Raw genomic sequence first — 25,754 nt, 5'->3', positions numbered from 1 at the left:
AACTAAACTAAAAATCCTAAATTCTAGAGAGAAGAGAGAGCTTCTCTCTCTAGAATATAACCTAAAACATGTTACTAAACTAAACCTAATTGTTTTCTCCTTGTTCCTCCTTGAGAATTGCATGAAATACTTCATAAATGAGTTAGATTTGGACTTGAGAGGGTTCAGAAATCGCCAGCCATGTTTTCTTTAAATGAGTCACGTGCCTCGTGTCACGCGTACGCGCAAGGTCATGCGTACCCGCAACTGGGCATATTTCCAAAACTTCATTTCTTCATGAATTCTCCACTTTTACATGTTTTTTCTTCATTTCTTCAATCCAATCTTTGCCTTTTAAGCCTGAAATCACTTAACAAATACATCAAGACATCGAATGAAATTAAAGTGAATTAAATTTAGCAAATTAAAGGCCTAAAAAGTATGTTTTAATTCTTAAGCAAAAATTAGGAAGAATTCACAAAACTATACTATTTCATTGAATAAATGTAAAAAAAGTTAATAAAATCCGTCCAATTAAAGCAAATAAATACTATGAAATGTAGATTTATCAATTATATTGGATTTATCCAATTTGCTTACACCCTTAGTTTTAGGAATGGTAATGAAGCAGAATGGAGGCGGAGAATGCCTCCCCTACTACTTGTTTTCGTTTTTAGATTTATTTTCTATTCTCGTTCTCAATTTCGTTGTGAGAGAATATTATTCTTCATTCCAATTTTTTTTAAGTTCTATTTGTTATGGGTTTTATTTTTTATCTCTCCAATAGTTCTGACTGATGATTAATTGTCATAAGAGTAGAGCTGTAAATATCTATTCTATACAAAAACAGCAAGACTTTATACAAAAATACTAAACCAAAAGACGGTGATTTCTTTCGAATTGACGTAGTGGGAGAACGCAATGGTGAGGTAGAGAACAGAACAGTGGATAAGGTGGAAAATGCGGCAGCAGAAAAGAGAATGGACGTGACAGCGGAATTGTAGAAAGGAGAACAGACGCACCTCGAAGAGGAGAAAGAACACCGCAAATAGAGAGAACGGTGCTGTGAGGGGTGACGACATGGTGAGAAGGGAGAGTGACGAGGGAGTGGCTGCAGATAGATTGAATAGAGTATGGACGGTGCTAGCCACTAGGGATCTCTGAATTGAATAAGGGTTATGTAAATGAGGATTTGGAATTTAGGATTTCTCTCTCTATATATAGATTATGTGAAATTACTAAAAAATATATATGAAAAATAAATTATTAAAGACAATTAAATAAATTTATAAATTTCGAAAATTAGTGAGGATAGGCGGGATCTCCGCTCGGGTCTCTAGGCCTGCTTTGGGAGAATTTTATCCCATTTTCATCTCCACAAAAAAAAATTACAATTAAATCTCCATTTGAAGTGATCTTCGCGAAGATCCTTGTGTCTCGAAAAATTTTGTCATCCCTACCTAATTCGTTCGCATCATCACATGGAAGTAGTGTGATTGTTGTTAACTTGTTAATAAAAGAACAAAATTATTACGTGCATATAAAAAAATTAACTATTATATATTTATATATAATATATGTGTTATTTAATTTATTTTAATGTATATTTTATAAAGCGATTGAATTTTAAATTTTCAAATAGCATGATTGTTAAAAGAATAAGAAAGGTACTAATAGTTGTCATGTTCTAGTGAATCAATTTAGTTCACCCGAATTGCGCTAGAATTGCAGCAGTTTTGCAATCACATTACACATCGTCATTGATTAAGCGTCTTTAAAGTAAAATTATTTTTAAAGTAGTAAGACATAAAACTCACACCAACGGCTTGACATCCCTTTAAACAAAGAAGACAGAATAATAATCTACATTATATGTGTTCTTTAACCCTCATAATTTGGAGAAATACGATTATATCTCGGATACGCATTTAAAATATTTTTAAATAAACAAACGGTTCAATATGAAAAGCTGCCTCCAACCTTTTCAAACTTGCGTCGAAATTCGGAGATGCCGTTGAAAGGCCGTTCACTTTAAACAATGATAATAGCAGAGCTAATACAACTAAAAGGGACATATTCAGAAAAACAAATCACAATCCTAACATTTTTAGTTCTGTTTTCACTTTAAGAGATATATTATTGACTTGAGCGTCAAAGTTTTTTTTGCAGGTTCCACGAGCTCAAGCTTTGAGGATCTCACATCTCTGCTGTCCAGGAAGCTCGAAAGCGTTCGCCATACAGTAGCAAGTTATAGCTCAGAGAGTATCCTTGACAGAACATTTGGCGCCCACCGAGGGACGAATTCTAATGTTACCCCATAATTCTTTTTCTTTTGCTTGTTTCATCTCCCTTTTTTTTTTTGTAGAATTCTAAGCATGGCCGATGACTTGCCACCACCACCCCTCCCACTCATGCTGAATTGATAGCCATGAATGCAACTCTTAAGGTGAAAGTGAAGAAGATGTCCGAACTTCTAGTAAGAATAACATGTGGAGATAGGGACGAGGATGAAAAAAAGAATACGAGCAAGGAAAACCTGGAGGAAGAACATCAATCTGGAACAAATAATGGCAATGGAAGTTACTCTCCCGAAATCTATAAAGAAAAGGACAAATCCTTTCTTCGCAGAAATAATAAACTTCCAAATACCAAAGAACTTCACACTCCCGACCACATTAAAACCGTATGAGGGTTTTGGTGACCCCAAAATCCACGTCAATAAATTTGAATCTATGATGTTTTTAAATGACACTTCTGACCCCATCTTATGCCGTTCTTTTCCGACCTTTTTAGACGAGGTTGCTTTACTATGGTTTTTTAGTCTCCCTGCAGGTTCAATCTCTACCTTTGATGAGTTCGCCGACCTTTTCGTTAACTATTTTGTAGCCTCGAAGATCTATATCAATGACTCTAATTTTTTTAGTACCATCAAACAAGGACAACATGAAATCCTAAAAGACTACATGACAAGATTTGTCAAAGTCGCAATGAAAATCCCTTACCTCAGTCCAGACGTACACCTATACGCGCTAAAAAGTGGACTACGCCCAGGTAGATTCTAGGAGACTATTGTAGTCACCAAACCTAAAATATTAACCGAGTTCAGGATAAAGCCTCGGGACAAATAAAAATCGAAGAGCTGAGAGAAGCCAGGAAAGCTAAGAAACAAACATCCCGAAGAGAAGAGGACAGACATGGAAGATCAAGTCAGATGCGAGAACAAAAGAAACCCTTCAAATTAACGCTGAGGTTTGATTCATACACAAAGTTCAACACAAAAAGAGAAGACATAATAAATGAAATTCTTCATGCTAAGATCATAACCACCCAGTAAAGTAGGAACTTATCAAGATAAAAAATATGTGGACAAAAGCAAGCACTGTGCATTCCATCAAAAGTTCGGCCACACCATCGATGAATGTGTAGTAGCCAAAGACCTATTAGAAAGACTGGCAAGACAATGGTTGCTAGACAAATACGTCAGTGGCAGGATTCAAAAAGAAACAACAAGCCCAACAACAAATCAGCCAAACTATACCTCAATAACCAAAGACAAAGGAAAATGGCATACTCCATCTGAACATCTCACACCAAGGGGAGTTATTAACTATATCTCAGGAGGTTTTGCAAGAGGAGGCATCACCAGCTCGACAAGAAAACGAAGTTACCGAGTAAGACACATTTCTTTCGATGCCTTGGACTTCAAGTTACAATGCCCAAACTTAAACGATCATGTCGTAATCTCAGTAAACATGGGAGACCTGACAGTCAGAAAGGACATACTTGATCTAGAAATAAGTGCTAATGTGTTATTCTACTCAACTTTTAAAAAGATGCAACTCTGCGAAAAAGCTCTGGAACCTTCAATTGGAGAATTGGTAGGCTTCTTCGGGGAAAGAGTACCCATAATAGGTTATGTATGGCTAAGAATGATACTAGGGGAGCACCCACGCTAAAAAATCCTAGATATCCAATTTTTAGTAGTTGATTGCGTCAGTCCCTATAATGTTATTCTGGGACGACCATCCCTTAATTCTTTTGGAACTATTATTTCTATAGTTCACTTGTGTGTAAAGTTCCATGTGCAGGATAACATCGTTGCAACCATACACGCTGACCATAGGGACGCCCAATAATGCTACAATATAGGCCTAAAATTGAAGCCACCGCCAACAGAAACCATTCAATGGGTCAACTCTATCTATAATACAGAGGACATTCCGACTTTGGCTAAACTCGATCCTCAAGATAACATCTCTAGCTGACTACGACCTAAGCAAGGTACAACTCACCGAACTTGAAAATCAATATACTAATATTGGATCTGCTTTTTCTACAAATAATGAGCAAAACATCACCATATTGGATCTACTAATATCGATCTTTTTGCATGGACACCAGCAGATATGCCCGAAACCGATCTAAATATCATATGCCATAAACTGGCTATCAACCCCAATGTCCGACTAGTGCGTCAGAAAAAGCAAAATTTAAGAATAGAGAGAATAGATGCAGCCATTACAGAGACTCAAAAATTTCTTGTTGTAGGATTTATCCGATAAATCAGATTCTCATCATGGTTGGCGAACGTGGTCATGGTAAAAAAGAGCTTGGAAAAATGGCGCATGTGCGTGGACTTTACGAACCTGAACAAAGCATGTCCCAAGGATTTATACCCGTTGTCGAGCATTGACAAATTGGTAGATAGCACCTCGGGATTCGAGGTGTTAAACTTCATGGAGACCTACTTCAGCTACAATCAGATACTAATACACCCAGAAGATTAAGACAAAACGGCATTCATAACTAATCACGTTAATTTTTGTTATAAGGTAATGCCTTTTGGACTTAAAAAATGCAGGAGCAACATATCAGAGGCTGATGGACAAGGTCTTCAAAGATCAAATCGGTCGAAATATGGAAGTCTACGTCAATGACATGGTAGTAAAATCAAACTCGGAAGTAGCACACCAAGCCGACCATCATGAAGTCTTTCAGCAACTTCGAAAAAACAAAATGAGGCTAAACCCAGAGAAATGTGCATTCAGAGTACACAGAGGCAAATTCCTTGGTTTCATGTTAACACATCGGGAATAGAAGTAAATCCTGACAAATCCCGAGCCATAATACAAATGCAATCACCTCGAAAAATTAAAGAGGTTTAACAACTCATTGATCGTCTAGCAGCTTTGTCAAGGTTCTTATCCGCAACTGCTGCAAGGTTGTATCACTTATTTCACAGCCTCAAAATGGCTAAAAAATTCACCTGGACGAATGAATGCGAGCAAGCATTCACCGACTTAAAAAATTTTCTCAGCTCACCACCTGTTCTCCAGAAGCCACAATATGGTAAACCTCTTTACTTTTATCTTTCAGTCTCAACTCATGCAGTTAGCTTTGTACTTGTCACAGAAACAAGTAAAGAACAACACCCAGTCTATTTCGTTAGCAAGTTGCTTCAAAATGCGAAAACTAGGTACCCAACTATAGAAAAATTGGCATTTACCCTAATAATCACAGCTCGATGATTGCGACATTACTTTTAGAATCATCAAATTATAGTTTGAACTAACCAACCACTGCGACAAATACTAGCACGGCCAGATCTAGTAGGAAGACTCATGAAGTGGTCGGTCAAACTTTCAGAATTTGACATCTCTTACCAATCAAGAGGATCATTAAAATCTCAAATATTAGCCGATTTTGTCGCCGAGTTTACCACTACACAAGAAATCCTCCCAGCGAGGGAGTTATATGTCGACGGAGCCTCTAATGATTGGGGCTGCGGAGCAAGAATCCTCCTCAAAGACAACGTCGGTGTCTCTACCGAGCAATCCATAAAATTTTTATTCTAGGAAATCAATCTGAATATGAAGCCTTTTTCACTAGACTACGACTTGCGAGGGAGACAAACATTCAAAATCTCAAAGTACATTGTGATTCCCTTCTGGTCGTCCAACAGGTAAGTAGCCAGTACCAAGTCCGAGACCCTCTTTTAGAATAGTATTTAAATGTAGTTAAAGATATTATACAATATTTCCAACATTTTGAGATTTCACACATACCTAGAGAATAGAATGGTAGAGTAGATATCTTATTCAAATTAGCTACTTCTAAGGTACAAGATTTTTCAAATGGTTTATCACCATTAACTCTTAATAAGCCGAGTATATATAACAAATATGTCCTAAGTTTATCATAACAGGCAGACTGGAGGAGCCCATACATAAATTACTTGAAAACTCGGAAGATACCACCAAAAGAAAAACTGAAGATTTTTAAAACCAAAGCAAGTTACTAGTTACTACACCATCATGGGAAATGACTTATATAAAAGAGAATTCTTCCGGCCCTTACTCAAATGTCTTGGCCCCACAGAAGCAGAATTGGCAATATTCGAGCTCTATGAAGGCATCTGCGGCACTCACCTAGAGGTTAGAACCTGACCTCAAAAATCTTAAAGGAAGGATACTACTGGCCGACATTAAGAAAAGATTGCATGGAAAAAGTCCAGCATTGTGACAGTTATCAGAAATGCACGCCAATGATCCACAGCCCACTCAAACTATTACATACTTTAGAAGTCGGATGGAGTTTTCATAAATGGGGACTTGACATTCTCGGAACTTTTCCAACGTCAGTAGGCCAAGTAAAGTTCTTGCTAGTAGTCATAGATGATTTTACAAAATGGATTGATGCATAACCACTTGCAAAAATAACCTCGGATAAGGTATGTGGTGCGTGGAATTACACTTCGCAAAACTGAACCAGCAAGTGCACTGGGTCGTCCAAGTAATACCTGAGTGAGTCAGGGTCGATCCCACGAGGATTGTGATTTGAAGCAAGCTATAGTTATCTTATAGATCTTAGTCAGTCAGATAGAAAAGTTGTTTGTTTGTTTAAAGCGCATAAAAGGAAAATAAAGAAAACGTTACTCAGTTGATGGTGAAAGTAATAATAAGAAGATGGTTAAGGCTTGAAGATGCTTTGATCTTCTGGATTAATCCGGTCTTACTGTCTACTCCAACTGTGAATGATTTCTTCTATGGCAGGTTGTAAGTAATCAATGCCTTTCTTGAGAGGTCGCCAATGCTCCTCCAGATTTGAATCCCAGGGTTAGTACGGATCAAGTCTGATTGAGGGTGAAGCTTCTGCAGTTCATTCTCTTTAGTGATCCTACTCAAAATGCCACAGACAAGGTCGAATCTTCCGGATCAGAGAATGCTGCACCTTTAGTTCTAGCCTCTACCACAAAGACTCTAATCTCCCCATACCTCGGCTGAACTGGTGTCTCGAGAAGTCCCCAACGAAGTCGTCGATTAGCCGTCTAAGAGATAAGTGAACATTACTATTTTCTATGGTGAAAAGCCTTCAGTAGGGATATTTTTATTTTCCAGCCCCTAGGTATTTTCCTTTTGGGGCCTTCCTCCTTGGTGGATAGTGTACATCCAACACCAAACTTACGTTTGGTCTTAGGAGGGATTGAATTGGTTTTAATCAAGGGAGGAGGCTTGAATGCTATATGTGAGTACCTCCCTTGTCAGGAGATAGTGGTGGGTTAACAACCTCGAACACCATCCAGTCCTCATGCAAGGTAATCCTTGTTTCTTGTGCCTCTTGGATTCTCAGCTTCTTCATCATAGATGAAGGTATCAGATTTAAACTTAAGCCAAGATCATACAGGGTTTTGTCAAAAGTATCTTTCCAGTAGTCCATAGGATCTGAAAGCTCCCTGGATTTGGCATCTTCCTTGGCAGCTCATTCTGAATTAGGATACTATACTTCTCAATAAGTACCTCTATTTCAGCTCTCCTTAGGTCCTTCTTTTAAAAAAGAATGTCTTTTAGACAGGCCGTATAGGGGGTCTTTTTTTCCAATACCTTTGTAGTAGAGATATTGACTTGCAGCTCCTTAAGGGCTGCTGGAAAATGAGCCAACTGCTCATCTGCCGGTTCTTTCTGCACGCCAAGAAAAGATAGCTCTTGAGGCTCTTTTACCTCTGCAAGGGGGTGCTCTGTGGTAATCACAGGCTTCTCTTGCACATCCAGAGAAGATTCAACTCGAGGTTCCTTCTTCTCTGTAGGGCCGTGCTCAATGGCATTCTCAGGATCCTCCTGGTTCTTGATTGCCTTCAGTCCCTCAGTAGCAGACTCCTGAGGTTCGGCCTCTTTGGTGAAGACTACTGTCTCACCTTCTTTTAAGGTCTCCTTTCCAGAGAGTATCAGGCTTTCTGTGAGGGCCCTATAGGGATGCACCTCCTCAAACAACTCAGTGGGAGAAGTATTAACCAGCTCAGGTGTCCACTGGTCATAGGTGTCAGTGTCTCCTTGAGGGTGGTCACCACTCATAGCACTAGGAGCACTATAACTCTCAGCAGGGGGTGCGGCTACAGTCTCCTGTCTAGAACTTCTGTCCTGACTGGGGTCTGAACATTTGTTGCTAACTTAGCCAATCTCTGCGAGGGAGAGAACCTGTTCATGAATTTGTTAATAACCTTATCCCATGTATTCACACTTCCTTTGGGTACAATATACCACCAATCTCTTCCTCGATCTCTCAGAGCAAATGGGAATAGTTTTAGCTTGTAGAATTCAGGGTCCATTCCATTGGTTTCTGCAGTGTCACAGAACTGTAGGAAGTCAGAGATGAATCTACTAGGGTCTTCCTGTGGATGTCCGTAAAATTGAAACTTCTGCAACACTAGGGTGATCAGTTATGGGTTGATCTCAAAGTTACTTGCTCTAATAGGGAGTGTATTGATACCTCTTCCACAGAAATCAGGAGTAAGATCTGTGTCGGGGTCCAGAAGTCTCCTGGCCTGCGCATTCCACTTCAAACTCATAGTGATCTTGGTGTTCCTGCATGCATAAATAAGAGACAAAAAAATAGGAGTCTCTATGTCAGAGTATAGAGAACTCCTTGTGAGATATGAAGAAGAAAGAAGAATGAAGATGTAGGAATGAGATGAAGAATTCGAATAAAAAGGGCAGAAGAATTCGAAAATTAGAAGTAAAAAAAGAAACTAGAATTAAAATATTTTTGTTTTTATTTTATTTATTAATTAAATTCAAAAAACAAGAGGGAAAATAAAAGCTAATTAACTAAAAAGATTTAAAAATTAGAAGAGAGTGTTTGAAAAAAGAGGAGAGAAGAATTAGTTAGAAAGTTTTGAAAAAGAAGAAAGAGAAATCAAGTAACTAGTTAAGAAGATTTGAAAATAAGATAGAAGATTAGAAAAGATTTGATTTTAAAATTCTTTTTGAAAAAGTCAACAAGATAAGATAAGAATTGAAAAGATTTGAAAAAGATTTTGAAACTAAATTTTAAAAGAAGATAAGATAGAAAATGTTTTGAATTAAAAATAAGATAAGTTAGGTAAGAAAGATAAAATAAGGAAGTTAAGAAAAGATAAGTTTTAAATCAAAAAGATTTGAAATCAAAATAAAAAGTTAGTTTCTAATTTAAAAATATTTGAAATTTAAATTTTAAAAGAATGATAAGATAAGAAAGAATCAAATTTTAAAAGAAAAGATTTGAAATTTGATTTTTGAAAAAGATTTGATTTTGAAATTTGAAATTTTAAATTTTAAATTTTGAAATTGAATTTTAAAATTTGAATTTGAAATAAGATAAGATAAGGTTTTGAAAATTGAATTTTAAATTTTGAATTTTGAATTTGAAATAAGATAAGATAAAGATTTGAAAAAGATGAGAATTGAAATTTGATTTTTTTGAAAAGATTTGATTTTAAGATAAGATAAGATATAATTTGAAATTAAAATTTGAATTTTTTTTTGAAAATTTCGAAAATTAAGGTAAAAAGATAGAAAAGATATTTTTTATTTTTTGAATTAATGAAGAAAGAGAAAAACAACCAAAAGACACTAAACTTAAAGTTTTTAGATCAAAGAAGTACAAATTTTCGAAAATCAAGAGAACAAACACCAAAAGACACCAAATTTAAAACTTTTAAGATCAAAACAAGAAGAAAAATAAGAACACTTTAAAGATCAAGAAGAACACCAAGAACAAAACTCAAAGGATTCAAAGAAAACAAGAACATGCAAAGGACACCAAACTTAAAAATTTTGAAAACCAAAGACACAATTTTCAAAAATTTTAAAAGAAAAGATTCAAGAAGACACCAAACTTAAAGATTGACACAAGACTCAAACAAAAGATACTATTTTTTTGAAAATTTTTAGAAAAAAAGACTCAAGAAATTCGAAAAAGACTCAAACAAGAACAAGAACAAACACTCAAACCAAAAATCAAGATTAATAAAGAAAAGAAAAGGTTTTTGAAAAATTTTTTATTTTTTCGAAAAAGAAGAGGAAAATAAAAGACTAAAAAAATTAAAAACAATACCTAATCTAAGCAACAAGATAATCCGTTAGTTGTTCAAACTCAAACAATCCCCGGCAATGGCACCAAAAACTTGGTAACCAGAATTACACTTCGCACAACTGAACAAGCAAGTGCACTGGGTTGTCCAAGTAATACCTGAGTGAGTCAAGGTCGATCCCACGAGGATTGTGATTTGAAGCAAGCCGGTTATCTTATAGATCTTTGTCAAGCGGATAGAAAGGTTGTTTGTTTGTTTAAAGCGCAGAAAAGGAAAATAAAAAAAACGTTACTCAGTTGATGGTAAAAGCAATAATAAGAAGATGGTTAAGGCTTGGAGATGGTTTGTTCTTTTGGATTAATCCGGTCTTACTGTCTACTCCAACTGTGAATGATTTCCTCTATGGCAGGCTGTAAGTAATCAACGCCTTTCTTGAGAGGTCGCCAATGCTCCTCCAGATTTGAATCCCAGGGTTAGTGCGGATCCAGTCTGATTGAGGATGAAGCTCCTGCAGTTCATTCTCCTTAGTGATCCTACTCAAAACGCCATAGACAAGGTCGAATCTTCCGGATCAGAGAATGCTGCGCCTTTGGTTTTAGCCTCTACCACAAAGACTCTAATCTTCCCATACCTCGGCTGAACTGGTGTCTCGAGAAGTTCCCAACGAAGTCGTAGATTAGCCGTCTAAGAGATGTATAATCAAGCTAGTGGTTCATTATTGTCCGATGAAAGACTCACTCTGAACCCATGTAGAATGAGATAACCTTGTGCTGGTTCAACGCATTCATAATAATGAAGAACGAAGATACATCTTAGAATAGAGAATCAAACACAAATTGAGATAGAACGGTAGTACTTTATTAATCCATAAAACTCAGCAGAGCTCCTCCCCTCAACCTAGGAGGTTTAGAAACTCATACTGATAGAAAATACAATATGAACGTGTAAAGTGGTGGAAGATCCCTGAAAAGTGTAAAAGTTCTCAAATAAATACTAGACTAATGACTAAGGATTACATAAGAAGGGTAAAACAGTCTTTTAGTGCTAAAATCCACTTCTGTGGCCCACTTGGCGAGTGTTTGGACTGAGCTTGATTGAGATCCACGTGTTAGGAGGCCTCTAGGGCATTGAACACTAGCTGGGGGGGTCCTTTTTCGGCGTTGGACACTGGTCTCTTCTCCCTTGGGCGTTGGACGCCAGAATAGGGCTGAAAACTGGCGTTGAACGCCAGTTTTGGGCCTTCAATTCTGAAGCAAAGTATAAAATATTATATATTTCTGGAAAGCCCTGAATGTTATATTTTCATATCCGTTGAGAACGCTCCATTTGGACTTCTGCAGCTCCAGAAAATCTCTTTCGAGTGTAAGGAGGTCAGATCCTGACAGCATCTGCAGCACTTTCTTTGTCTCTGAATCAGACTTTTGCTCCAACTCCTCAATTTTAGCCAGAAATTATCTAAAATTGCATAAAAATACATAAACTCAAAGTAGAATCCAAAAATTTGAATTTTTTACTAAAACTTATGAAAATATAATAAAACTTAAATAAAACATACTAAAAACTATATGAAAATGATGGCAAAAAGCGTATAAAATATCCGCTCATCAGTATGCTCTTTCATCTGAAAATTCCTGATGTGTAGATAAGAAAATTGCAGATTTTTGAACAAATCTTCACATCAAACACCATTTTTCCTCTATAAAGCACCCACAAAGCAACGAGCTTGCAGAGACAGCAAATAAAGATATTTTGCAGGCTTTAAGAAAAAAAATTAACAGAGGCCAAAGGACGCTGGACCGAACTTATTCCCGAAATCCTATGGAGTTATAATACAATACCACAATCATCAACAAAAGAAATGTCGTTCCGACTATTGTGTGGAATAAATTCAATGGTGCCAGTAGAGATCTCACAGAGCTCTTGCATGACATAACCAATACAGATGCACGACTAACCAAGCTCGACATGTTGGACGAAGAACCTAACTTGGCAAGGCTAAAACAACAATTTATTCAACTTATAATACAACAAAAGTACAACAAAAATGTTCGACCAAGATTAGGGGTGGCAAGCGGGGAAGCCCGCCCCGCCCCGCCCCGCCCCGCCAGAAGCTTGCCTTTTGGCGGGCTAGCCCGCCCCGCCCCGCCTAGTGAGGCGGTCCCAAAATCCCAGCCCACCCCGCCTAACGGCGGGCTGGCGGGCCAGCGGGCTAAGCCCGCCAAATATCCTCTTTTTTTTTACTTTTAACTATTAAATAATATATATAAAGATATAAAAAAATCTCTTCTATTTTTTACTTTTAACTATTATAATTTCTAAAGGCATAAAAAATTATATTTTTTATATGTATAAACAATAAAATCTTTGTAATTATAAATATCTAATAAACATAATTATAAACCAAGTTTTCATCCAAAACATAAGTATAAATATTCTCTCCAAAGCAAAATAAACATAATTATAAATATTGTTTCCAAAGTAACATAAACATAATCCAAACCACTCAATTTTTATCTTCATACTCTTGTAAGTTAGGTTGGGAAAAGTTAGGTTTTGGCCAAAAAATTGTAAAAATACCCCCTCACTAAAAAAATACCAAGCCCGGCGGGGAAGCCCGCCCCGCCTTGCCAAAGCTCGCGGTTTAAGTGGTGCGGGTTAGGCGGGTTTTTGCTATTTGGCGGTCCCAATTTTTCAGCCCGGCCCGCCTTTTTTGGCGGGTTACGCGGGATGGCCCGGCGGGTTTAGGCCCGTTTGCCACCCCTAACCAAGATATTGTAACAAGGAGATATAGTACTTCGGAAAATTGAAGAAGTCCGAAAACCCCTGGGACATGAAAAATTAGCAACGACTTGGGAAGGCCCTTTCAGGGTGTTGAAGATTCATGGAAAAGGAGCCTATTCTTTGTAGACATTAGCTGGAACCGAGTTACCCAACACTTGGAACATATCCCCCTTAAAATTCTATTATAGCTAATTCTTTGTAAAAAGACAGGACTGAGAGATACTCCTTTTCCTGATCACGAGATTTTTTCCCGCAATGAGTTTTACTCGGACAGGTTTTAACGAGGCCGATCACCCCGCGCCTTCCACAACGGAATGTCTTGTCAATAAAGACCAAAATATTTCTATATTGCCTAATTTGCACAAACCAACATATCAAAATTTGGAAGTCAATAAGTTGTTGCAATCAAAACAACCATATTATCCAAACATCAAAAAACTTTTTTCTACAAAACAACACCGATGTCAAAAGATCGATCACAACCCAACAAACACAAAACCAATACCAAAAGATTGGCAAGAATCCAACAATAAAGTTCAAATAAAAAGTCTCAAACTAAATACAAGTCAAAATCCTAAATATTTTTATCAGTAGTAGCAACGTTCTCATCTTACACTTCACCAGCTTCATCTTAAAAAAGCTCACCATTTACGACGATCTTGGTAACATCGAGCTTGCCAACATCAAACTCAGGTGCGAAAGCCACCACTTGATTCGTTGCCCGATCAAACCCCACGGCAAACATCTCTAACACTTCATTTTCCAGTTCATGAATTCTGGATGTCATTTTTCTCTTTGCATTATCATCCTCTTCCATCTGATTTTGCAAGAGATGAATCTGATCTTGAAGCTTAGCAATTTTTTCTTCTCCATTTTTCATCTTAGCAGTGACATCTATGATAACATCTTCTTTCTCTTTCACAAACTTTGCCAAGTTTGCCATTTTTTCTGACACATCTTTCTCATTGGCACTTAGCAGCTCTATGGTTCGACCTATACACAACAACCTCAACACAACTACCTATAAACAAATAATCACATCAGACTGAGCAAAAAGCAAATGACAAATAAACAAAAGAAAAAGAAAACTACCTGCATGTACTTCCCAATACCCTCCCTTCTGACTCTCTTTAGCATCCTAACATCACTAGCATGTTGAGCAACCTTATAAGAAAGCTCCACCATAGGAAATTGCTCACTCTACAGAGACTATGGTCCAACTCCATCAACAAAACCATGTAATTTTTTTTGCTTTTCAAAAATAGATTGACCGCCAGTCCCCCACATCCAACTCCTCCTCAGAAAGAATCTCTTAAGACCTCTTTGAGTCAAAACATTTCCATTTCACTTGATAAACAGGGAAAGCACTTGACTGAGCAGCGTCAGTGCCATCCTCTTTCTCCATGCCTGAAACACCACCATCTTTTTCACCTTTCTTTTTCTAGCTAAAGAAAGACTGCAGCCGAGAAGTTGTCAAGTTTGGAACTTTTTCACCTACAACACAACAAAATACACATATCAAAAACACATTACGGTAGCATAAACTCCCTGAAACCATTCACTTATCTATATATACCCCTAGTGCCTCCTTATCTGATTCAACTTTTACCATTTCGGAAATCAACAACAAAATACATGCTGCAAAGAAATCTATCAAGAAACCAAAAAGTAAATTTTCATCTTCATTCCTCCAGTGGCTTCCAACATCTGCGTCAGCTCTGGACACCAGTAAAAGGAAAATTTTTCACCTAACTCATCGTCTAAAGAGAAGGGGTATTTGGTCTCTGATGATTGAACTTTTACAAACATAGCTTTAAAATCTCTAAATGAAGATTTATATAAAATAAACAGCAAACGGCCAAGATAGCTACTGAGGTTAATCCAAAGACTTTTTCGAACACCCTTAGATTGAAATAAAGAGAAAATGATATTTAGTAAATGTGGGAAATCAAGAAAATCCATTAGGCATTGAAAGGCTCGTAGAAAAGCCCATGCATTTGGGTGAAGCTATGAAGGTGCACAATTCAACTGAGCCAAGACATTACACTCAAAATCTGAAAATAAAAACTTCAAATTTAATTCTGTCAAATTCAGCTGTGAGGGTGCACAATCTCCTTTTCTCTCGCACACTCTCTCCTCACTGCTGCAAGGGAGCAATTCTATACCGACAGCAGCACCAGCCTTTATCAATTTCAAAGAATTGAGTCCACGCAACAACTCAACATTATTGAAGGCTGAAGTGTGATGCTTCACGTTAACGTGAACCCAACGATAGATATCCTCCTTTTTAACTTCTACCACCTTATCCCTAGCCATTAGTGAAAGAAACAAAATCAAAAGACAAGAATTGCAAACCTTTAGAAGTCATGTCTTTTGCTTCTCCACAGTAAGATAAAATAGATAGCCAATGTCCTTTTCCAAAGCACAACAAGTAATAAAGAAATCCAACAAACCCCCCTCACACGTTCTCCCACTACTCAACGGTTAGATTTTAAAACTGCTAATTTACCATGGTGATGTGTGGCGGTGATTTTCTCGAAGTAACCACCAAAGACATTATTACACCCATCACACTTTTCGTATTCTAAAAACGTAAAAAAAACCAAGCTTGCCCGTGCCTACCGAAATGATGCGCGTTGAATTTGGAAGCTCAAAGGATAAGGATTAATTTGAGGTATAACACCAGGAGTAAAGCTTAACTTGCTAACTACAGGATACGGATCCATCTAGTCAAGTTTGGGGACTATGTTCCTTAACTCTCATAACTCGGAGAGATACGGTTATACCTCGGATACGCATTCAAAATATTTTCAAATAAACAAACGGCCCAGTATGAAAAAATGCCTCCAACGATAACTAGCAGTGCTAATACGACTAAAAGGGATAGATTTAGAAAAAAAAATCACAATCCTAACAATTTTAGTTCTGTTTCTACTTTAAGAGATATATTATTAAATTGAATGTTGGAGTCCTTTTTGTATGTTCCACGCCAGGTTCAAGCTCCAAGAATCTCACATATCTAATGTCCAGGAAGCTCGGAAGCGTTCACTACACAACAGCGACGAGTTATAATTTGAAAAGTATCCTTGACAGAATAATATGTATATGATAAAGACAGCAATAACCAGTTCTATACTAAAACAAAAATATTATACTATTGTAAGAAAATTTGATTATACATTTATAAAGTATTTAATTATTTTATTAAAAAATATTTGGAACAATGTGTATAAAGTTGAACAAATATATAACGTCTAATTTTGTGTACTCATTTTGTATTTTCGCAAAAAAATGATAGATGTGAAAATTAAAGAAAAAATATGAATTAATCTATTTTCATGGATTTATGTATTATTAGTGTTTAAAATGATTACAGATACACACAAGTTAAATATGCTAGAAATATAACTATTTAATAATTTTATATTTTTATGATATAATATCAAAATTTTTATGATTTAAAAGTTTAGAGATGAGATCAAACCAAAACAAATAGAAAATGTATAACTATTAACTTTATCATGTATTATTTATTCTGTATTTAAATCACAAATATTTATTTAAGAGTTAATTACGTTTTTGGTTTCTAAGGTTTAGGACGAAAATTTTATTCGTCCTCAACCCTTTTTTGAGTTTGAAATCGTCTCTAGCGTTGGATTTAGATTTAAAATCATCCTTCGATAAAAAATGCTCTTATTAGTTTCTCTCTCTCATTATCAGAGTCTTCTTCCCTCTTCACCTCTTCCATTACTCTTTAAATTTGTCAGATTTTTTCAAGCTCTAACAACAACAACAACAACAACTATATAACTACTGTCCTTTTAAAACTCAAGTAAATTAATTAAGCAAATAAACAAATTAATAAAGCAAATTAACAATCAACACATACAATAAAGAGAGGATTCAGTTCAACATAATAGCCAAACAACTGTGATAGAGACGGCAACGACAGAGATAGGAGAAACCGAAAATACACACAACAGGTCACGCACACAATGCAGACACAAAACAAAACGAAGAGCAGTTTCATTTAAGAGAGATACAATATATAGAGAGGGAAGAGAGAATTCAAGAACAAGTTTGTATCAGCTTCAGTTGAAGAACAAGATGGTGGTTGAAGATACCCAGAAATCAAGCATCACTGACAACCAAATCACCACAAACCCTAATAACGAAAACAAAGAACTTGAGGAGGGAGAGATTCTCGACGACAACTCCTTCGCCACCTCCAGGCCACCTTCCTCCTCCGGCGCCGACACCCTTGCCCGCAACTTGGCCCACACCCTCTTCAGAACTCTTCGAACTTCTGGTTCGATAACTCCTCCGCTAAGTCCAAGCAAGCAGCTTGGGGAAGCTCCATCAAGCCCATTTATACCTCTGTTACCGTTGAAGATTTCTGGAGGTCAACCTTCTTTCTTTTCCCATTTTTCTACTTTTGGGCACGATCAAAATAGGATGGCAAAAGGGGAGAGGCGTGCGACGGAGAAGAGGCCGGAGGTTGGGATGGCAAGAAAGGAGAGGGAGGTGTGATCGGCGAGGTCAGACGAGACTGGGGCGAGGAGGGTAGTGAATTGGAAGAAGTCAAGAAAGAACGAGAAGAGGGCGGTGAATTTAGGAACTGAAGATGGTAAGTGAAAAGAAGGAGGAGGGTATTTTTGTCCAAAAATTAGAGAAATGACGATTTTAAAACCAAGTTAAACTTTAGAAATGATTTTGTATACAAAAAAAAAAAATTGGTGATGAAAAATTTTTCGACCTGTATCTTGAAAACTAAAATCGTACTTAACCCTTCATTTAATTTAGACAACAGCAATAAAATGTTAATTTACGACGGATTAGTCATTAACTTGTCCGTTTGAAAAATATCCTTAAAAGGCACATGATGCGTTTCTGGATAAACCGATGTTTTTACTCTTTAGAAAGATCACGAGCGAGTTGAAAGGAGAAAAGAAAAGAACGTCGCCGATTAATTGAGAAATAAAGTAAGTCTTATTAATCGGTTTCCGAATTATTCATTTCAATCGTCTATTAGTGCAATAGTTTCATAATAAAAGTACAAAAGAGATTTGCTACCATAGGTCTGCAGCATTGTGATGTTTTGTTTTTGGGTAGAGAAAGTATTGTGAACCAATATTAATGGTGTATAATGTGTATAATAAATTAAAAAAAAAGATAAAATTACAATTAAAAATTAGATCATTAATTAATTATTTAATTTCAAATTTTAAAATTTGAAAAATTAGGATTAGTATTTAAATCTATTCACACTACGTACGGTTATTTCTAATCTTACCATAACTTTGCGTCACTGAATTCCTCGCCGGCCATACCGATGCCGCCGCATCCTCCCACCGACACCGTCCTCACTTTCGTTGGTCAGCCCGACACGCCTCGCCCTCCGACGCTCAGCCTTGCCGCTTTTTCGTGCCTCTCTTTCGAACCGGCTTCGCTTTCTCCCATTCCTTCAAGCCTCTTCTCACCGATGATATCACCATGCTCTTCTTCTTCTTCGGATCCAAGCATGGTTAGCTTCTTTCAGATTTGAACCCTATGCTTTACAACAGTGTCGTTTTCGTCATGCCTAGTCCTTCAAAACTATGTTTCAACATAATAGTTGTTTCTGTTTATTCATCTTCTTCTTCTATTTTAATGGTAAATTTAGGATGGTCATTATGCGGATGGTTATTTTAATTTTTATATAGATGATTATGTTGATTGAATTGAGTTTAGTTATATATAATTAAAATATGTTAGATGTTCAATTTATTAGGTATGCGGATGATTATTTTTATCCTGAAGTAGATGGTTATTTTTACTAAGGGTGAGTGGCGTGTGGCAAGCCAAGTAGCAATGGTAAAATGGGATGATTATTGATGAAGGTAGGGTGGCCGGCGGCTGAAAAAGAAGAGAATATTGGAGTGAAATGCTTTACTAAATTAAGAATTAAGATTTTAGATGGTTATTTTTTTGAAATAACTAACTGGATTTTTTTTAAATTTAAAATTTGAAATTGAAGAATTTGAAATTTAAAATTTGATGTGAAATAATTAAATGAGAGTTTTTAAATTTATTATTTATTTTTATTAGACTAAATAACCAACTCATTGTACACATTATAAAGATTTTTCATTGGGGATTCATTTTTCATTGGCTACTTAGCGGATTCATTTTTCATTAGATGAAGACGACCTAATGAACTCAATTGAGTCCTTTTGAGGAGTGTATTGGATCTATCGTTCCCGTTTAGCTGCAGTAGGGGCGCTATAAGAATTACCATTGGAGGCGCAGGAGTATATAACTTGTTCGCCAGAACAGAGCACCTTTAATGGGAGTATTGGGAGCATTTCAAGATGGAGAGACACATATATAGCATTCACACCACACCACTCCATCGCTGCATAGATAGAGTTGCAAGCTGCATCCTTATATATAGTCCATGTTTGTTTTGTTAACATGGATCAAACAGAGATCTGTTTGGGGGACTTGGAGCTTGAGCTGGTGGATGGAGTTGACGACGATGGCGGGCGCTTATTATTGTCTTGCTTTCCGGCGGAGATGCGTAAACGGGTGTCCCTATAGACGGCGTCGAGCTCGTCAAAGATAACTTCAATAGTTGGACGATTCTTGCCGTGTTTTGCAATACACAGAACCGCTATGTGCAATATGGATTCGAAGTTCGCCTTGTTAACCTCGCCTCCTAGCCTCGGGTCCTCAAAATCTCTCAGCGGACGCTTTCCCATACTTACATCTCGAGCCTTTCTGGTCAGCTGGTCTCTTGCATCAAGATCCATCTCTATCACTTTCTGTCCTGAAAGGATTTGTAAAGCCACAATCCCAAAGCTGTACACGTCACTTGCACAGGTTAGCTTCGCATTGCTCATGTACTCAGGATCCATGTACCCTATTGTCCCTCTAATGTCTGTGAATACCTTGCTCTCTTCTACCCCCATCATCCTTGCCAATCCGAAATCCGACAGTTTCGCTTGGTATTCCTCCGTCAGAAGTATGTTTGTCAGCTGAAAACATGCAAGCATCAAATTTGTTAGAATACGTAGGATAAAATTATAAATTTACGGCAAAATCAATCGTAGTATAAATACATAGTGATTGAATTAATCAAGGTACATACCTTTATATCTCTATGGACAACGCAGCCTTCTATATGATAGTGGAGATACTTTAGTGCAAATGAACAATCCCTCAAAATTTTCACTCTTGTTTCCCAATTCAAATGGCAGTCTTTTTCTGAATAACCAATGTTATGGTTTATTTTTTAATCACACTGAAGATAAAGTTAAAGGAGCTAGCTAGATAGATGAGAATAGATGACTTACTTAGTAGATGTTGAGCTAGATTTCCGTTAGCACAAAATTCATAAACTAAATATTTCTCGTCACCTTCAATGCAACAACCAAAAAGACAAACAAGGTTCGGATGGCGAAGTCTAGAAAGGCCTTGAATCTCCCGAGTGAATGAATCAGAAGGGCTGCTCTTGGTCAAATGCTTGATGGCAACAAGCTGACCGCTGGGGAGAACGCCTCTGTAAACCTGCCCGGCACTTCCGCGTCCTAGGCATATCTTCTCATCCCTGTAATTCATTGCCTTTTCGATTTCTTGTTTCGTGAAGCAGTATAGTCCTGCCCATGATGTTATCTCCTTCAATTGAAATGGCCTCAATGGCTGCTTCTTCTTCTTGAGTGTATACTTTACCAGTAGAGCTATCAACAACAATACTACCACCACTACTGGCACGCTTATTAACACTAGACTTGCCGAATATTCTGACACAAATTAAAGTAATAATCAACACTTCATACCAAGTTAATAATTAATTAATTCAATTTGATCTAAAGTTATAGGTTGGTATTTAATTTGTTAAGTTACTTGATTTTTTGACCGAAATCGGCGGCAAGCAGCGTAAGAATTTGTCAGCGAGAGATGGGTCATTTTGTTTGCCACCCATAACAGCAACAAGAGCTGCCACCCCGCATACGGCTCTGTCTGGGCCATCTCCGTTGCCTCCGTTCAAAGCGTCTCTCAGGCTCAATATTGCAGTGGTACAATTGGGACATGCCTCAACAAACGGTTGATCGAAGTGTGAGCATTGGTTCAAGGTATCTTGGTACTGCGGCATGGATGCAACATCTTGCATAGCCAAGTTGGAGCAATGGTAGATTTCCTTGTCCATGAACAACGCGTCAAAGCCACACGAGTGTGCTTGCATCTTATATTGGGAGTAGAATAAGGTGCTGCAGTTCTGCCATTGACGCGGGGAAACGAAGAGTGGTCCATGTAGGCTGTGATTATGCAAGGCCAGTGCCTCCGACAAAGCTGTGAGGGCATTGCGGCAACACATGGTGGCCGGGAAGCCATCTGCGGTCCAGCTGCTTATATTCTCTTGGACATTCCAACACTCACCAAACGATGCCACGAACGGGTATGTCGTGAAATTCAAAGCACATTCCACTGCCAATTGAGAATGACAGCTTATATAAGGTATAATGTCAAATTTTAAAGTGTGTTATACCCTTAGGACAAAGGAAAAAATGTCATGTGAGAATATTTTTTTATTTGGTCAGCCACTTAATTAGCTGACTTTTTTTTCCTTTTAATATTAGTGGGTTAAAAGTTTTAGTAACAAAATTTGGTTAAATATAAAAAGATATTTTTTTTTACTAAAAATATCATCTTTTAATATTTTGTTTGATATATTATCAATGTTAAATAGTCTAATCTAATTTAAAAAATATAAAAAATACATCATTACTTAATATAGAATACAAATAAAGAATATAATGAGAATGGATTTTACCTTGTGGTAGGTCATTAGGTGCAGTAGAAACAATCAAGGAAGAATCCAAGAACACTAAGAGAAAGATGAACAAGGCAAACACAGAAACTCCAGTTGAGTGAAATATTGTTTTCATATCCATACCAATCTTTTTGTTTTACCACCAACATAAATTAGATAAGATAGAAAATGATTGAAGAATTGCCAAAATTTTCTTAAAAGGTTAGAGAAATTGGACATATATAATAGATGGAATACCTTGAAGACATCGAATTTTATAAGAATATTCTTTTGATAAAACTCTTATAGGCACATCACAGCTTTCTCTTCTTGCTACCATCGTCATATCTTTTAACATGAGTTGTATAATTATTAATTGAATAAAGCATTTTTTATAAATAATATTAATTTTGTTCTAAATTTTCTTTAAATAAATAATATTAATAAAATTGAGTACATTTTGTAATACATTGTACTAAAATATTAATATAAAAATTAACAAAATAAATCATGCAATAATACTAAATATATTTAAAAAATTTTAAAAAAGATAGACACAAATGTTTTATAAAAAAATATTTAATATTCATTAATTATTAAATTTTTAAAGACAGCTAACATTTATACCTTATACAATGTATCGTATTTTTTAATAATTTTGATCTCGGGTTATATGACGTCTGTTATTTTATTTCTATCTTATTATTTGTTAAGTATTTTGATGTTGCAGACCAATAAAAAGATTAGTTTATTTATTATCACAAGTCATCTACACGGATATAAATTATTGCCTTATAAATCTTTACTAATACTTCTTTTAATAGCATTTTTTTTAAGATTACGATAGTAAGATTATTCTTTATTTTTAAGTAATATTATATTGAATTATTTTAAATTTTTATATTATTAATTTTTATTTTGTGGCTCTTATTACTAATATAGTTTAGACATAACAATTTTTTTTATTTTTTTGTCTTTTAACAGAATAACAATTGAAAATTTTTTCTATTTGTAAATTTAATTTTTAGATATTATAATTAAATCATATAAAAGATATTATAATTATAAAAGTACTCTATATACACACCTATTATAATTAATAAGAGATATAAATGTATTCTGTTTCTAAATTAAACTCACTTTTTATATTTGGAATTCTGGATACTCAAATTTTTTCTATCTGATACTCAAAGTTTAAAACTGCTGGTGGAGTATGTAAGTGTTTTTTGTTCTGACAGACAATTTTACGTTTTTATTTTGTTATAGAGAAGGTTGGTTTTAGCCCAATTGCGATCGTAAGGCCTTCGAAAAAATCCAAAGAAATTAGTTGAAGTGTGGATGTATGTTATTGTGGCAATTACAGCTTGCAAGCTTACGAGTTCGTTTACAGTCCACACGAAGTCGATGATGAATCTGTGTCTTATCTTATTCTCCATCAATTTGTCATGCCACCACACTTTTTTTGTTGTTTCTCCTGCACCACTTATCCTTCCTTCATCCGCCTCTCTTTTCTGTGCTAATATTCCTTCGTTTTTCTCTTCGTATTACAATATCTCAAATGGCAACCTTGACTGCAAATTCAATGTTACTATCTTGTCACGAATCCACAATCACAACTAATGTACCATTGATGATGAAGTTAGGTCAAATAAGGTTCCACAGAACAGTAGGTTTCCACTCTAGTGGTCTTGTTTTCAGACTATTCTCTAGTACCACGGATCGAACTACACGCTTCAACTCCTTAGTATCTTTTAGAAATCAATCTCTCACTATAAAAGCCAAACTCCATTATCATTCTTCTTCTCATAATAATCGCCCATCGGTATATAACTCTCCTTTTTAATTCACTTTGTTTTTTATAGTACTATTCTTCTGACTATTTTATTTGGATAATAATAATAGATGTTGACGAACAGAATACTTGAATTCATGGGAAACTGTAGATATTTACGCACATTGGAAGTGGCTAGTATTTTGGCCTGGTTTCTAGTAATTGTTCCTTCAGTTGATGCTGTTGACGCTCTCAAAACTTGTACTTGCTTATTGAAGGAATGCAGGTATACCATACCAAATATATTAACTATAATACAGTAGAATAAACCTCAAATTTATCTTATTAATTTTGTGAATATAATTACAGGATAGAACTAGTTAGGTGTCTCTCAAATCCATCGTGTGCAGCCAATGTTGCTTGCCTCCAAACTTGTAACAATAGACCTGATGAAACAGAATGCCAAGTTAGTACTCCTACTCTCTAGTCCAAATTCATCATCTTATAGTTAATTCCTCTCAAAACTTCTATTTTTTCTTTGTAGATCAAATGCGGAGACCTATTTGAGAACAGTGTAGTTGATGAATTTAATGAATGTGCTGTGTCACGGAAGAAATGTGTGCCTATGAAATCAGATGTGGGAGAATTTCCTGCTCCAAACCCTGATATCCTTGTTCAAAACTTTAACATTGCAGATTTTACTGGCAAGTGGTTCATTAGTAGTGGTTTAAATCCAAGTTTTGATACTTTTGATTGTCAATTACACGAATTTCACACAGAAGACAACAAACTTGTGGGGAATTTATCATGGAGAGTAAAAACTCCAGATGCTGGATTTCTTACTAGGTCAACCCAGCAGAGATTTGTGCAAGATCCCAAATACCCTGGCATCCTCTATAATCATGATAATGAGTACCTTCACTATCAAGATGACTGGTAATTTCTAATGTTATATTTTGAGTATTATATTATCTAACTATGTATTAACAATAACAACTTCTTCCCTTTTTAAATTCGAAGTTAGTCTGATAGAATCAATCCTTTTCAAATTCACAATTCATTACGAATGTTGTTCTTTTTATTGAATTTGACCTTTCTAAGACTTACCAGCAATGATATGCAGGTACATTTTGTCATCAAAGATTGAAAATAAGTCAGAAGACTATGTTTTTATATACTATCGAGGTAAAAACGATGCATGGGATGGATATGGAGGTGCTGTTGTGTACACAAGAAGTAAAGCTTTACCAGAATCTATAGTGCCTGAACTCGAAAGAGCTGCGAAGAAAGTAGGAAGGGACTTTAGCAAGTTTATCAAAACAGACAATACTTGCGGGCCAGAACCTTCCCTGGTGGAAAGACTGGAGAAAAAGGTGGAGGAAGGAGAAGAAACTATTGCTAGAGAAGTCGAAGAGTTAGAAGGAGAAGTAGAGAAGGTACGGAAAACTGAAATGACATTATTTCAAAGGTTGGCTGAAGGGTTCAAAGTGCTTCAAGAAGATGAGCAAAATTTCTTAAAAGGCTTGTCTAAAGAGGAGATGGAAATACTTGACGGACTCAAAATGGAAGCTACTGAAGTAGAAAAGCTCTTTGGAGGTGCCTTGCCTTTGCGAAAGTTAAGGTAGATTTGAAGAGTGAACCAATTTTTTGTTGCTTTTTTTTTTTTATGTTGCATGGATTTAGACAACCTTTTAAGCTATTCAAGTATTCATTGTATTCATAAGTTATTTTGGCACGATTAGGTGTAAAGATTTAGTGTACTATACAGAACTACAGATAAAAGATTCTTCCTCTGGTTCTATTGAGGTTGTATACTCCTTAGCTATGTTAGTCATGTTTTAATTAATGGAAAGATGCAACAAAATTGCTAAAGAGCAAAAGAATATGTTCTTGGCATGGGAAAATAGATGTAAGGCAGAGTACTAAGTACGGACTAGAAGTTATTAATTACTGGGAGTTAAATATATCCTAAATAAGTTTATCGTATCATCAACAAAACACTTTCATTTTTAATTTATATCACGTGTTGATTTTTTTTAATTATTTAATATTCAATCTACTTATAAACCAAAAGAAATGGTTTACTT

The 25,754-nt window shown here is 36.1% G+C and overlaps 2 protein-coding genes across 2 annotated transcripts; one reads left to right on the top strand and one right to left on the bottom strand.

Moving 5' to 3' along the window:
• Positions 1 to 19,171: 19,171 nt before the first annotated feature.
• LOC107646402 (putative serine/threonine-protein kinase PBL28) lies at positions 19,172 to 21,461 on the bottom strand. Its single transcript, XM_021105451.2, has 4 exons — positions 20,990 to 21,461; positions 20,440 to 20,886; positions 20,235 to 20,350; positions 19,172 to 20,121 (listed from the first exon to the last, which is right to left on the bottom strand). The coding sequence occupies exons 1-4, from the start codon at positions 21,459 to 21,461 to the stop codon at positions 19,564 to 19,566; spliced, it is 1,593 nt and encodes a 530-aa protein (XP_020961110.2). The 3' UTR covers positions 19,172 to 19,563.
• A 1,769-nt stretch (positions 21,462 to 23,230) lies between these two features.
• Positions 23,231 to 25,466, top strand: NPQ1 (non-photochemical quenching 1). Its single transcript, XM_016349823.3, has 5 exons — positions 23,231 to 23,718; positions 23,799 to 23,953; positions 24,037 to 24,133; positions 24,212 to 24,603; positions 24,791 to 25,466. Exons 1-5 carry the CDS (start codon positions 23,455 to 23,457, stop codon positions 25,290 to 25,292), a joined length of 1,410 nt encoding a protein of 469 aa, XP_016205309.1. The 5' UTR covers positions 23,231 to 23,454; the 3' UTR covers positions 25,293 to 25,466.
• Positions 25,467 to 25,754: the final 288 nt, after the last annotated feature.

Source organism: Arachis ipaensis, chromosome B6, assembly GCF_059453495.1.
Source record: "Arachis ipaensis isolate K30076 ecotype BB chromosome B6, ASM5945349v1, whole genome shotgun sequence".
Taxonomy (NCBI): Eukaryota; Viridiplantae; Streptophyta; class Magnoliopsida; order Fabales; family Fabaceae; genus Arachis; species Arachis ipaensis.
This window is presented reverse-complemented; position numbering and strand designations above follow the sequence as displayed.

Coding starts and splice junctions, on each gene's coding strand:
- NPQ1 (XM_016349823.3), top strand. CDS start 23,455: ATGGCAACCTTGACTGCAAATTCAATGTTACTATCTTGTCACGAATCC. Junction 23,954..24,036: donor TGCTTATTGAAGGAATGCAG/GTATACCATACC, acceptor ATATAATTACAG/GATAGAACTAGTTAGGTGTC. Junction 24,134..24,211: donor CTGATGAAACAGAATGCCAA/GTTAGTACTCCT, acceptor TTTTCTTTGTAG/ATCAAATGCGGAGACCTATT.
- LOC107646402 (XM_021105451.2), bottom strand. CDS start 21,461: ATGTGTTGCCGCAATGCCCTCACAGCTTTGTCGGAGGCACTGGCCTTG. Junction 20,351..20,439: donor TCTAGCTCAACATCTACTAA/GTAAGTCATCTA, acceptor TTGGTTATTCAG/AAAAAGACTGCCATTTGAAT. Junction 20,122..20,234: donor TTGTCCATAGAGATATAAAG/GTATGTACCTTG, acceptor GCATGTTTTCAG/CTGACAAACATACTTCTGAC.